At 38.9% G+C, this 14,535-nt stretch overlaps 1 protein-coding gene across 1 annotated transcript in view; it reads left to right on the top strand.

The window, feature by feature from the left end:
• nab1b (NGFI-A binding protein 1b (EGR1 binding protein 1)) overlaps window positions 1-14,283 on the top strand; it is an 83,729-nt gene extending 69,446 nt beyond the window's left edge. Inside the window, 3 exon segments of the mRNA XM_080198815.1 lie at window positions 5,356-5,521; window positions 10,276-10,428; window positions 12,176-14,283. Coding sequence (XP_080054941.1) covers window positions 5,356-5,521; window positions 10,276-10,428; window positions 12,176-12,282 — 426 coding nt within the window. The 3' untranslated portion in view covers window positions 12,283-14,283.
• The last annotated feature ends 252 nt before the right edge of the window (window positions 14,284-14,535 follow it).

Below are 14,535 nucleotides of genomic sequence, written 5' to 3'. Positions count from 1 at the left end.
TTCTAGTGTTTGCAGGCAACATGAAACTCTGAGGTGGACAGTTGAAGTCATACCTAGTGCAATTGAAGATCGTTGTTGGACAATCAAGTCAATCCCAGGATACTGCTGCAGGAATTCCTCAGGGCAGTGTCCTGGGCCCAACTAACTTAAGAGCTGTTTCATCAATGACCTACCCTCCATCATAAAGTCGGAAGTCTTTTGAGATGACTTAGTTACTTAAGCAGTTCATGTCTGCATGCAGCCATGGACAATACTCAAGTTTAGGCAAGTAACATTAATGTCACATGTGCCAGGCAATGACCATCTCTGACAATACAGAATCTAACCACCCCCCCGCCTTGATACTCAGTGGGTTTACCATTGAATCTTCCAACAGCCCTGAAGGGGTATCATTGATCAAAAACTGAACTGGACCAGCCATACAAATGTGGCTACAAAGCAAGTCAGAAGCTGGAATTTCTGAAACAAGTAACTGACCACCTGTCTCTCGAGCCTTCCACCATCCATAAGGCACAAATCAAGAGTATGAGGGAATATACTTCTTGCCTGAAGGAGTGCAGCTCCTACAATGCTCAAAAAACTTGACACCATTCAGGACAATGGAACCCATTTGGTTGACACCCCTTTTATGAACACTCACTTCCTCCACTACCAGCTCCCAGTAGTAGCAGTGCATACCATCTACAAGTTTTGTAGCTACCATAACAGCTTTGTGGTGTACCTACACCAGATATGCAAAAGTAAGCTGGCTAGAATTGTCAACACTGCAAGTAAAAGCATTAGTAGACAGCAGGCACAGTTCGTTGACCTATTTAACAAAGCAGGAAAGAGGAAAGCTTAGGACATCAGTGGTGATTACTCGCTCTTTTTGTCTACAACTTGAAAGGCTGCCTTTGGATCAGCGCTTTAGAAGGCTATTTCCAGGAATAATCTGTTTAAGAGGTCTTCTGTTCCCATGCTAAAAGCTTGCTAACTAGCATGTAAACTCAACCTACTGGTTTTATTTAACAGCATTAAGTAGAGTGCAATGTGTTGTGTTTGTATGGTATGGATGTATGTTATATATGTATGAATGTAGCTATAAATGTTCACTTTTTAAACTAATTACTATGATTGTTATACTGGAGATGAAGCCAAAGACAAATTTCCACTTTTATGTGGACAATAAAGTTCTATTCTATTCTAGACTGCAGCAGTTCAAAGAACAGCCCACCACTACCTTCTTAAGGGCGATTAGGGATGCCAGTGATACCAAAATTGATGTATGGCGAAATGATAAGCTAACAGAATGGGCAGACATATGAAAGAATCCTAATAGAGAAATGTGAGGTGACTAAAGTTGGACAATATATTCTTTAAAGGCAGATTCTAAAGTGTGGCCTAACCGCCGGTGTCCACATCCCATCAAAGAATTTTTAAAAAGTGATTCAGTTTGTTAGGAGTAAGAGTGAGCAAATGGTACCATTTTAAAGGTGGCCCAAAAATAGGGAGTTCACACCATAAGTTCACAAGTTCTTGAAAGTAGCGTGGCAATTGGTGGATAAGGTCATAGTCAATAGAGCACACGTGGAGGCTATCGGCCCATTGAGTCCATGCCGTCTCTCTGTAGAGCTGTTCAGTCAATCCCATTGTCCCACTCTTCCTACAACCATGCAAGCTTGCTTTTGTCAAGTACCTATTCAAGTTTCTTTCAAATCATTTTTTTGAACTAAGTTCGCAGCGAGTCCCCGGTTATTACTACAGACAGCTTAAATAAATTCTCCTTCACATCTTCCCTGCCCTTGTATCATCATCCATTGGGGACAACTTTTTCCTTTGTGTACCTCATCAAAAGTTGGGATCTTGTACATCTCTATATAGTATCGCCTCCTTTTGCTTGAAGAAGAAAATTCCCAGCTTCTCCAACCTAATCTTGTTGCTAAATTTCTTTATTCCTGGAATCGTTTCCTTAAATCTCATCTCCTTCCCAATGACCCATCCTTTTTGAAGTTTGATGACAGAACTTGGTGCAATTTGCTAGTTGTGGCCTAACCAGAGCGTTATAAAGGTTTAGCATAATGCTTTACTTTTCTTCTCTATATCTTGTATGAAATCCAAAATCCCATAAGCTTTGCAAACTGCTCTCGATATGTCCGACCATCTTCAAAAGTCCATGCACGTGAACCACAGAAATGCCTCTGTCTTGTGCATGCTTTAGAACTGTGCCAAGTATATTGTCATTTTCTATCCTTTCAGTCAAAATGCACCACCTCTCACTTCACTATTAAATTCCATCTGCCTCTTTCTACCCATTCTGTTAGCATATTTATGCCCTGTTCATATCATGCTACATCTCCCAAGTTTGGAATTATCAGCAAATTTTGAAGTTTTACTCGTGTTCTAATTTTTATTTATAACAAGCAAGCAGTGATCTGAGCACTGACCCTTGAGGGACATGACTGTCTATCATCCTTCAGTCTGAAAAACAACTATTTACCATGACTCACTGTTTTGTGTCCTTAGCCAGTGTTTTATCCAAACTGACACTGACTCTCCTATTCCATGAGCCTGAATTTTGTTAAACAGCCTTTCAGGTAGTACTTGTGAAATTCAGCTTTCTTAAAATCAATGTAGATAATAATCACTGCATTCCCTTTATCCAGCAAAAAAAAAATCTTTTATTAGTCAAGCATTGTGTGTTTGCCACAAATCTGGCTCTCCTTATTTAACTGAAACTTATCAAGTGCATTTTCCCTGATTATTGTTTCTAAAACCTTACAAACTGATTAGCCTGCTGTTATTAGAAGCTTCCTTATGCCCTTTCTTAAAAGGATCTTGAAAAGGAGAAGACTTGTTTTATGAAGGCATGGAATAATTGGAAGCATAAGAAAACAATAGAACAATAGTCATTATAGCACAGGAGATGACAATTTGGCCTTAGCCCGAGCAAGGAAGTTATGCTAATCATTTAGAAAGCATGGACAGGACCCCAGTTGCAGTGTTGTCAAAATTTAAGTCCCACACAGGGAAGGATGTAAGGACTTAAAAAGGGTGCAGAGGAGATTTACTGAAAAGTTCAAGGATAAAAGGTTTTAGTTACATAGAAAGACTAAAGAGATTCTGGTTGTCTACTTTACAGCAGAGTAGGGTCGGGAAAAGTTTTTAAAGGGAAGTACTTGGATGTAGAGAGACAGTTTCCTGTGGCAGGAGGACTGGTACTAGTGGATGGATTTAAGATAATTGGCAAAAGAACCAGAGGTGATGAGAAGAAATGGTGAATTTTTGTGATCCACTGCTTGGAGAGGTGGAAGCAGCTTCAGTAGTAACTTTCAAAAGGGATTTAGATAAATACTTAATGGTCAAAACCTTTCCACTTCATATGAACAGAGGCAGCGATAGGTCTAAGCTCTTTCAAAAGAACCTCAACAAACGTGCCGAATGGTGTTAAATGTCTGTGCTATTCTAGGATTCTGACAGTGTAGGTGCTGATTGATTGTAAAAAGGCATGCAAAAGCAGGTAGGAATGTCCCATCTTGTATGATGTGGTTTTTTTAATCTGGTGCCCCAAACACCTGAGTTTGATCTTTCAGTGGTTGAACCTGAATAATCATTACATGGATTATATCAGAGTTATGTACAAAATTGCTATCTAGAATCATGGGAAAAGACTGATGTGCCAATGAAATATTTGTTTCTTGTATTATTTGAGAGTTGGTGATATTTATTGCTCAGCTCCTCTATGAGCCAACAACATTTAAGTGTTAATTACTCAATGTTTTGCTAAATCAGCAGTACATGTAAATGGAAGAAATCAGTGGACAATTCTGAATTAACATTCATTATCTATTGACCTGCAATGGAAAGCTGTTAAGGATATTGTCTTTATATTATAATTATTTTCTTTTCAAATTTATTGTGTCCAATAAGATCAATTAAAAATTGTGCTGTATTGCATCATTAAGCAAAAAGTATTTTATGAATATTTTCTATCTAATAAGAGCAGCTGTGTGCCAGATAAGTGGTTTAAAAAAAATCCTTATCTGCACATGATTTGTGAAGACCTTCAATTTAGTTGCACAATTTATAATTTGAAAATTATTTTGATTAATTGCATAATTCAATGGGTCTGTAAACACCACAAAGTACTGGAAACTTAACAGGTCAAGCAGAACAACAGAGCCAAAGTTTCAGATCAATGATCGTCGTGAGGCCAAAAATTACTGATCTGAAATATTGGCTTGAACGTTTGCTCCCTAGGTAGGTAGTGTAGGAGTGAAATTTCTTGCCTTGCCGCACCAAGCTGCTTCCCAGTTGTTTCATTAAATTTTAGACCCTCTAACCATCAAGCCTTCCAACTTCCCATGCTCCATCTAACCCTGCAATAAGCTTTATCTTGGAAGTTCCACAGGTCTTATCAACCCTTCCAAGAGGATTTATGACTACTCCAGAAGTTCATGGCTCCCATACTGCAGGTTAAGACCCTTGCCTTAGTGAAGATGGGGTCTGTTTGAACTCAACACTGAGCTTTGGTTTCCCTCCTGTGTGTCACACAGCCCCCTTTGCCATACCTGAAAATGTGATTTATTGTAAATGGGGACAGGAGATCTAGATCCAGGTCCTCCTCACCATTTTTAAAAGCTGACGGTGTTGGGATCAAATCCAGGCCATGAACTCTGTTTCTGTCTCCACACTGCCTGATGTAGTTTAACATATTCTGCCTTTATTTTATATTTCCAGCATCTGTCGCAAATTTTTATTAGTAACCCAGTTTAATTTGAGATATTTTTGCTATTTCCTAAATTAAAACTTAAAGCCAGTACTAAATTGGGCAGGATTTTGGTGGATGATTCAGCAAGCAGATGTATGGAGGGGTAGTTTGCACCCCAAAAATTCATTGGTCTCCTGGAAAACATTGAGGTTGCAGTATGCCTCTTGCATTTTAATGAGTTGAAAAAAATCAGCATTTGGTGGCCTTGCTTGGATCAGGTCTTCGATTTACAAATACAAATAAGGAGTCTTGCGTCGACCTGAGGTCTGCCAGATCTATAGGCCGTAAGAAGAAAATGCAAGGAAGTTTTTAAAAAATACGTTTAACTGAATGTAAAATTAGAAGGAGCAACTATTAACAGTCTAAAAGATAATAAATCTGTTGTTGTGGATTATTTCATTTTAAAATGTTTAACATTACATATTTTGGGCACTAGACATTTCTGCACTTGAGGGATGGAAATAGGTTTCAAATAGCATTTTGATTAAATTGTGAGAGTCAATTAAGATGGTCCTTCAGTGATGTGGATGTTTTTAATTTTTAAAGCAGTGCTGCTCAGAAATTAAAAGGGGATATATTAAAATATCTTGGCACTTTGTTTATTTCAGATTCAACTTGAAACAATAGCGGCTAAATACATAATGCTTGTGCGTGAGCAAACAGGTCAGGATATGTTACAAGTATCTGAGAGACATCCGTCTGCCACAGTTTGCAGGCTGTATTCTGAAGAGCAGAATTCCAGAAGCCCTCCTGCAGAGACTATGGATGGACAAGGTACAAAACCTAATTGGCGTACATAATGCATATGCTGGTTAATATTAAACTGCACACAAAGTCAAGTAGAAAAATTATTGCATTTTCTAGCACAGAACCAGATGTATTTAGATTTTACTCAGTAACACAACATTTTTATTCAGAAAGAATAACTAATTTTAAAGCTATGGCACGATATTGAAGCTGGAATTAATTTTGTGTAGCATCAGACTTGAGTGAACCTGATTCTAGCCCAAGTCTAATCTCTAATCCAAATTTATCAGGTGATATTTGTGATTGATGGATCCACTGTGGCATCAGCTCCATTATAGTGGTTTGCAAAAATAAGATGTGGAAGAGCGAGCTACCTTCATTCATGCCTAATGTGTAGAACATATCCTATACCATCAGTCTGTCTAACAGGAATCTGTGATCTCATAGCAGGCTTTTCTTTTTATCATTCGGGTTAGTGTGAATTCAATGTCAGGTATACTTTAAATAAAGTAGAATAATTTCTCAGTGCAATGCTGGAAACAATTTTGATTGTAAACCAAGTTGGATTATTGGGATTATTTTATGTAGACAAAAGGGAAAGAAAATAACAGCCATTTTGCATGTGTTTCCTCGTTGGCATTTTTAAAATGAGAAGAGAAGATGAAATGAAAGCTCAGATCATGTGAACACCCGGCCTTGTGCATGAATTAGTCCAATTGTTTTTGGACTACCAAAATTTGTTTACTGCTATATTATTTAGGATTAGTTAAACTGGAAACCTCTTTTAAATTGCCAGCCCATAAATTGACAGGTTCAGTGTATTTTACAGAACCTGATAGCTTTTCACAGCTTCAACTCTAAAACTACCATTTTAAGCCTCTGACAAGCATAATATTTTAGTACCCACACCATCTCAGAAAATGGGCTGACAGCTTGTCCTTGTAACTGGCTCAGTTGCATATTCCACTTCAAAACCCACCTGCTGCTACATGAGTCTTTCCTGGGTGTGCAATTTGTGTCCTTCTGCTCCATCTTGAACATGCCATGTTCACTATGACATCCATTAGTTTCTCTTCCAAAGAATCAATTAATCTCCTTTTAAAGAAATGAGCTCCTCCATTTCCTGGCCATTTCCATTTCTTGTACATTTTTTTTTGGGTTGATCAGACTCCTTCCTGTCCCACTTTCCTCTTCAGCTCTGTCCTTCTAACTCCAGTGAGTCTTTTTTATTCATTCATGGGACATTGGTGTTGCTGGATGGCCAACATTTGTTGCCCATCCCTAGTTGCCCTTGGAGGGCAGTTGAGAGTCAACCACATTGCTGTGGCTCTGGAGTCACACGCAGGTCAAACCAGGCAAGGTTGGCAGAATTCCTTCCCTAAAGGACATTAGTGAATCAAATGGATTTTTCCAACAGTCGACAATGATTTCATGGCCATGTGTAGATTCTTAATTCCAGATTTTTTTAATGTATTGAATTCAAATTCCTCCATCTGGATATTCTGGAGGGTCTGAAAATAGATAAGTCCCCTGGTCCGGATGGGATTTACCCCAGGATTCTCTGGGAGGCAAGAGAAGTGATTGCAGAGCCTCTGGCTCTGATCTTCAGGTCGTCGTTGGCCTCTGGTATAGTACCAGATGATTGGAGGTTAGCGAATGTTGTCCCATTGTTTAAGAAGGGGAACAGAGACTTCCCCGGGAATTATAGACCGGTGAGTCTCACTTCTGTTGTGGGCAAGGTTTTGGAAAAAATTATTAGGGATAGGATTTATAGTTATTTGGAGAGTAATGAGTTGATTGGAGATAGTCAGCATGGTTTTGTGGCGGGTAGGTCGTGCCTTACTAACCTTATTGAGTTTTTTGAGAAAGTGACCAAAGAGGTGGATGGGGGTAAGGCAGTGGACGTGGTGTATATGGATTTTAGTAAGGCGTTTGATAAGGTTCACCATGGTAGGCTTCTGCACAAAATGCAGATGTATGGGATTGGGGGTGATCTAGGGAACTGGATTAGGAATTGGCTAGCGGATAGGAGACAGAGGGTAGTGGTTGACGGTAAATATTCATCATGGAGTTCGGTTACAAGTGGTGTGCCTCAGGGATCTGTGTTGGGGCCACTGCTGTTTGTGATTTTTATTAATGATCTGGATGAGGGTATAGTTGGGTGGATCAGTAAATTTGCTGATGACACCAAAGTCGGAGGTGTGGTAGATAGTGAGGAAGGGTCATAGTTTGCAGGAAGACTTAGACAGGTTGCAGAGCTGGGCCGAGAGGTGGCGGATGGAGTTTAATGCAGAGAAATGTGAGGTAATTCACTTTGGTAGGAATAACAGATGTGTTGAGTATAGGGCTAACGGGAAGACTTTGAATAGTGTGGAGGAGCAGAGGGATCTAGGTGTATGTGTACATAGATCCCTGAAAGTTGGGAATCAAGTAGATAAGGTTGTTAAGAAGGCATACAGTGTCTTGGCGTTTATTGGTAGGGGGATTGAATTTAGGAGTCGTAGCATTATGTTGCAACTGTACACAACTCTGGTGCGGCCGCACTTGGAGTATTGTGTGCAGTTCTGGTCCCCACATTACAGGAAGGATGTGGAGGCTTTGGAGAGGGTGCAGAGGAGGTTTACCAGGATGTTGCCTGATATGGAGGGGAGATCCTATGAGGAGAGGCTGAGGGATTTGGGGTTGTTTTCGCTGGAAAGAAGGCGGCTAAGAGGGGATCTTATTGAAACATATAAGATGATTAGAGGTTTAGATAGGGTGGATAGTGATAGCCTTTTTCCTCTGATGGAAAAATCTAGCACGAGGGGGCATGGCTTTAAACTAAGGGGGGGTAGTTATAGGACAGATGTCAGGGGTAGGTTCTTTACCCAGAGGGTGGTGAGGGATTGGAATGCCCTGCCTGCTGCAGTTGTAAATGCGCCTAGTTTGGGGGCGTTTAAGAGGTCTGTGGACAGGTTTATGGACGAAAAGGGATTGGTTTAGGTTAATGGGTCATTGTTGTTGTTTTTTTTTAACTGGTCGGCGCAACATCGTGGGCCGAAGGGCCTGTTCTGCGCTGTAATGTTCTATGTTCTATGGCAGGATTCGAACCTGGACCCCCAGCATATTAACTGAGTTTCTGGATTAATAGTCTAGCGATAATACCGCTAAGTCATTGATTTGTTCCATGTCGAGAAAACTTACTCCAAATGAGCAAAGCCTTCCAATCTATATCCTCACTTTAAATACATCTCTTGATATTCTAGTTCTGAAATTTGACTCCCGAATGGTGACTCCTTTCTTCCTCCTCCCCCAACAAAGTTGCACCCTATATATTCTATCGTGACCTTGGTGCAACTCTGCCAAGTCTCAATATTGATTTTTGCCCTATTCCTTCAAGATGTATTTCTTCTTTAAGCACTAAATGGTCTATCTATGATCACCATCCTTTTTTTTTGTCCATTTCCTACCCAGCTCCCTTTTAACGCACTTGACTTCAACTGCTTTCCTTTGACTGTCTTTGGCCTCCTATGACACTGGTATCCTAGTATCTCTAAAAGTTTTCTTAGATATCCTTGTCCCTCCACTAAGTCATTGCTGATTGCTGACCTCTATGTTTCACCTACTATCGTCCAAAAATTTGCAAGTTATGAGGATTAGCCATTGTAAATGTATGGGGTTGCGGGTGTAGTAGGTCTAGGCAAGATGCTCTTCCAGAGAGTCAGTGCAGACCTGATGGCTGAATGGCCTTCTGCACTGTAGGGATACTATAGTTGTCCCCTTCATACCTTAAGACTGGGGAAGGGGACTGCAGATCCTTGTACACATGGTGCATGACTGGCTTGTTCTGTCTAAAACCAGATTTGTTGTGACCATCACACATCATACCACATCCATCCTCTCCACAGCTAACACCATCCTTATTGCTCTTCTTTTCTGTGTTGTGATTGTTCTCTTGACAATGAGCCACTTTCTCTGACTCTATTTTTGCCCTTACCCTTCTGTTCCCAGTGTTTTGTGATTTTTGTTCTAAATATGCTATATAAATGAAATCTGCTGCTGTAATAGATTGTCTAGTTGCCAATCACCCACCCCCCAGTACAGAATACTTTGCATGGACCTTTTCCATTTCACTTGTAATAAAGTATTTTTCTTCAATGTCTCCACCCCTCAAACAGTTATAATTGAGTTGCAGCTAGACACGCATTTTAGGAAGGCACACCTAAACATTCCTTCCTCCTACTCCTATATGCATGCTGATGGATAACTAACTGAATTAGAGTGCCAAGCTCCTGAGTTATTTTTGGCTTCAGCACGTGTGTGGGATGGACTGCATCAGTGCACGTAGAAGCTTAAAATAAAAAAGAGGGACCTTGTATGTGTCAAATGTGAACATCCTAATTACTTTAGCTTTGTGTTCCATCCTCTGCTCCCATGATTTCTGTTCATGAAACAATGAATCTGGACAGCTGGATGAGGTGAAGCAACAGCTGTGGAGGAGTCGAGTCAATGGCAAGATTTTTTGCACCCAGCAATGGAGGTGCTGCCAGTAAAAACAGATGTTGGCACTCAACCAAATCTCCGTTCACTGCATTGAGACCGGAGAATCCCCGCTGTGGGTGACGTTGGAGAACTCTGCCCTTGTTTATGTTTATCTTTGCACGAGCTGTCTGATCATCTAAGCATTTTATTTTTGATTTCTGGCATCTATAGCGTTTTAGCTTTGTTGCATTGTTTATGATGTTTGTATCTGAATTAAGGACTAGTATTTATTTCTCTCTCTGTCAACCTTTTGCTTTCAGCTGAAAAACCACTGAATCTCAGGATCTCTGACCATCAGAGTAGGCAAATAATGCAGCAAATGGTATCAAGAGAAGATCTACAGCTTGCTCAGCAAGTGTCGAATGAATTAAGCAGACTTTATTCAAGCAACCCAAGAGAGCCTCACTCTTCAGGTAATGTGAATAAGTTGATAGGGCCTGTTAACATGAACATATGAAGTTAAGAAATGGGACTGAATGAACATAAAAAGTGGGAACAGAACTAGAGCACAAGCCTGTTGAGCCTGCACCACCATTCAGTACAATCCTGGCTGATCTTTAGCATCCACTCCATTTTCCCTTGATTCCTTGAGAAATCAAAAGTCTATCACAACCTTAAATACATTCAACGATGTAGCATCCACTGGGATAGAGAATCCCAAAGATTCACAGCCCTCTCAGTGAAGAAATTTCTCCTCTTCACTATTCCAAATGATTGGCCTCTAATGCTGAGACTATGTCCCTGATTCCTCAGCCAGGGGAAACAACCTCTCTTGTCTCCCCTGTCCAGCCCCTTCAAAATGAGAGTGTAGGATTTTGCTGGTTGTACATTATCTTAATTAATAGAGGTACTACTATTTGTCACGGACAGCTATCAAAATGCCTTGTGCATTTTAATAATATATATATAATTCTTTGACTTTTTGCACAAGCATGCAGCCTACTCCCAGACTTTCAATTCCACTTACACTCTCATTGATTGCTACTGTTTGAAAGTGTAGCAAATGCAAAACAACTTGAGTTTGTGGACCTGCAGACATATGCACCTCACCCACCCCCTGCATTGTAAGCTGATTGAGATCAAAACTTTTTCTGAGGCAGTAGATTCTGCACCCAATACATTATGTCTCATAGTCAAAAGTGCTACTGAAAATAGTCTTATTATTGCTAAACTTTTTTTTTGAGTGAGGGTTTGCACTAATTCCTCATTTTATGGTATCTTGGGTCTACCTATGGATTGGTTAACTCCTAGGCTGCCTGTATTGATTAGTACAGAAACCCTACATTGCAGAAGAGGCTATTCGGCCCATCAGGTCTGCACCAACACTATGACATGTTACCTAGGCCTCCTTTCTTCTGTCCTATCCCTGTAACCACACACATTTCCCATGGCTAATCCATCTAATCTACACATTTTGGGACACTAAGGGACAATTTAACATGGCAATCCATCTAACCTCCACCTAACCCGAGTCGCTGGAGCTGAGTCAACCATGCTAACCACTCTACCATCATGCTGCCTTTGAGGAGCTCTTAGCACTATACTCCCAGCCACACCAGTAAATTTGTGAATGAAGCTTTGAATTAACTCCGGTTGCTGTAGTTGCCTAGTATTAAAAGGCCAGGAAATCAATGCAAGCAATATTTTAATGTAAAAAGTACAACAATATTTCTTCTATATGTTCAATATATTGAAGAAATGGGACAAATGATAGATCTTTCCACTAACACACTGGATTATTGGGGTATAAAAAAGAGAATTTTAATGCATATAAAAAACCTGTAGCAATAACCAGTATCTTTAATTTTGCCAAAACTGAATAATCATAAATATTATCAAGACCAAAGCTACCCAATGCAAATTTAAATTGAGTACAGTTTATATAATTGAGATCCCGCTCATTTCATTTGAATTTCTAAAAATAATGGCATAAACAATTTATGTTAATGTAACATTTATGCACCTTCTATATCTTGTGGTGTAAGGGGGGAGAACAGGGAGTTTTTAAATGTGGTTAAACCGCAAACATTTAAATGTCAGCTTATAGGTAAAAGCGGCGATCAGGATATCTACAGAGATCAAGGCAGTGGTAGCAGATTCCATCTCTTGTATGAAATGTTATCTATTTCCAGACTGCTTAATTTTTTTTCAATGTAACAGAAAACATAGGAACCTTGAAGGAGTTTTGTCAGACCGTCCTAAATCACACAGAAAAGAAGAATGAAGTATTGAAACCTATCAAAATAGAGCCTGAGGATATTAGATAGCCTCTTCCAAATCTGCCTATTTCTCAAAATGGCATCAGCAAGCATCGTGACAAGAGCCTTATGACCAATGTTGCCTCATATCTGTTCCATTATTGTGGTTTCTGTTTTATCAAAGTTACTGTGGACAATGGGTTTGTTGGTTCAGTAGAAAACTGAATGAATAATTTCTAACCTAATGGTTTCCTTGTTGGCTATATTGAGTAAAGGCTACAAGTGCAGCTGGTCTTACTGAGGAAACTATTTAACTTTATTTAAGAATTGGTCATGAAGAAAAGAAAACTCTATTACTAATGGTACCCAGTATTGAAAATAATTAGTAACAATACATTACATGGATTTTTTAGTAGCTTAAGATGGATAATGTATTGCCTTTCTCTAGAAACTTGTCTAGCATATGCTTAATAAACCCTTCTTGGTTGTATACTTTTTTATTTAAAGTGGGGTGCAGTACACATGTGATATCTAAGATTATATATGTTTAATATGCTCATTTATCATTAGTAAGGGATGTGGGATGGAATTGGATCAATGAATTGAGTTTTGAATTGGTCTAGTTGAGCTAATCCAATGTCGGCCACAAGGTGATCTCAGTGTAATGAGAGGCAAGGTATGAAATGCACAAAAGGTCACTCCAAATGTGTATTTCGAACACAATTGCCAAAGTTATCCACGTGTATCAGAAGTTGTGCATGTTTGACTAGGTTTTTGAGCACTGTCCATCTACTTTCTCAAATACAATAAGTGTCAAAAAGCTTCATTTCGACTTAGTTTGTTGACAGACTAGATATCAGAAAATTCCCAGATCCCTAATTAAAATTGTGGGGAGGGGAATCAAAGCTTAATTCCTTTCTAATTAAAATATACTTGTTAATTAGCTATTTCTGTTTATATACACTGTTCATTTATGTTTACTTAATTTTACTTTTGCTGTACAGTTTATACTACATTTTTTTTAAAAGCAGTGCATCTCAATTTTCTTTGGATCTCATGGGGGATGACTGAAGTAGTGAACAAAGACTAAAAGAGTTGCATTTGCAACTTTTCTGTTAGAAACAGAAGAAATATGCTGAGATATGAGTCTGCATTAAAGGAGATTTGTAACTGTATCTTTTTGCCTTGATTTCTGTTTTTTTTCTCCTGTTTAGTTTGTCTTCTGTCTGAAGTCATATTGCATTTAGGTTCTGGAGAATTTAACTGATCAAAGCCCAGATATTTTAATCTGATCACGCAGGCAGCCAAAGCCCTGTAGTACTTCTGCTACAGACCGACCAAGAATCATTATAAATGCAGCATTAAAAAGGCTACAAATAAAAATGCAATAATTATACCAACAATGCTAGTTATTACAGAAGATTCCAACAACTGGTTGTGCACTCCTGTCCAAAGTGTGTAATAAATTACTTTGGTAGCTGCATATTACGTTTTAGTCAAGTCGAGTATCATTTTATATTACCTGTAGTTAACTGGAGAATAGCTGTAGAGTATTGCTCTGTTGTAGTGGCAGATTAGCTCATAAAGGGAATTGAGAGCAATTCCCTACGGTACAATTCAACAAATTTGAAATCTGTGTTTATTGTTGCCATGAAATGTCCTCTTGAACTTCGACCTGTAATGTACTGATGTTGCTATAATAATGTCTTTAATATGTCTTGATCGTTAACCAAAAGTATGTTAGAACATAGTTTAAACTGTGCCTCCCTCATAACCTTATTGATCTTTAAAATATTAAACTGTAAAGTGGTGATTGACAGTACATATACTCTAATGTTAATATTAACGTTTCCTTTTGGAATTCAATTTAAAGAACATTACAAGGGTCAGAGGATATCTGGGAGAGTAGTTGATTGTATCCAAGTGGTCTGCACCATTTGAAATTGCTACTTCAGTGGCAAATGGACCAGTGTTAATTATTCTGAATGGTCTGAAAATACAATATTTGATGTTTTGAATAAACACTAATGTATTTAATTTGTTATATAAACATTAAAATATATTTTTGGAGTTCTGATTTGGTGTTCCATGGCTTATTGTTCTTCAGAAACCCCAAGGACATGCCTGAACTACAGGAATGAAATACAGTAATTTTGAAATAGCTTGCATCACTCTTGGCAATGCATTATGTTTGTAATAATTCAGATTAGTTTCCTTTGTGAAGATGAAAATTTACAGTTGAGATTCTTTATCAATTCCCAACTGAATTACAATAATGATTGAATGGAATTTGGTATAAAACTCTTTCCACTTAGTTACCAG

The sequence above is a fragment of the Carcharhinus amblyrhynchos genome, chromosome 11 (genome assembly GCF_965287045.1).
Source record: "Carcharhinus amblyrhynchos chromosome 11, sCarAmb.v2.hapA, whole genome shotgun sequence".
NCBI classification, from domain to species: domain Eukaryota; kingdom Metazoa; phylum Chordata; class Chondrichthyes; order Carcharhiniformes; family Carcharhinidae; genus Carcharhinus; species Carcharhinus amblyrhynchos.
This window is presented reverse-complemented; position numbering and strand designations above follow the sequence as displayed.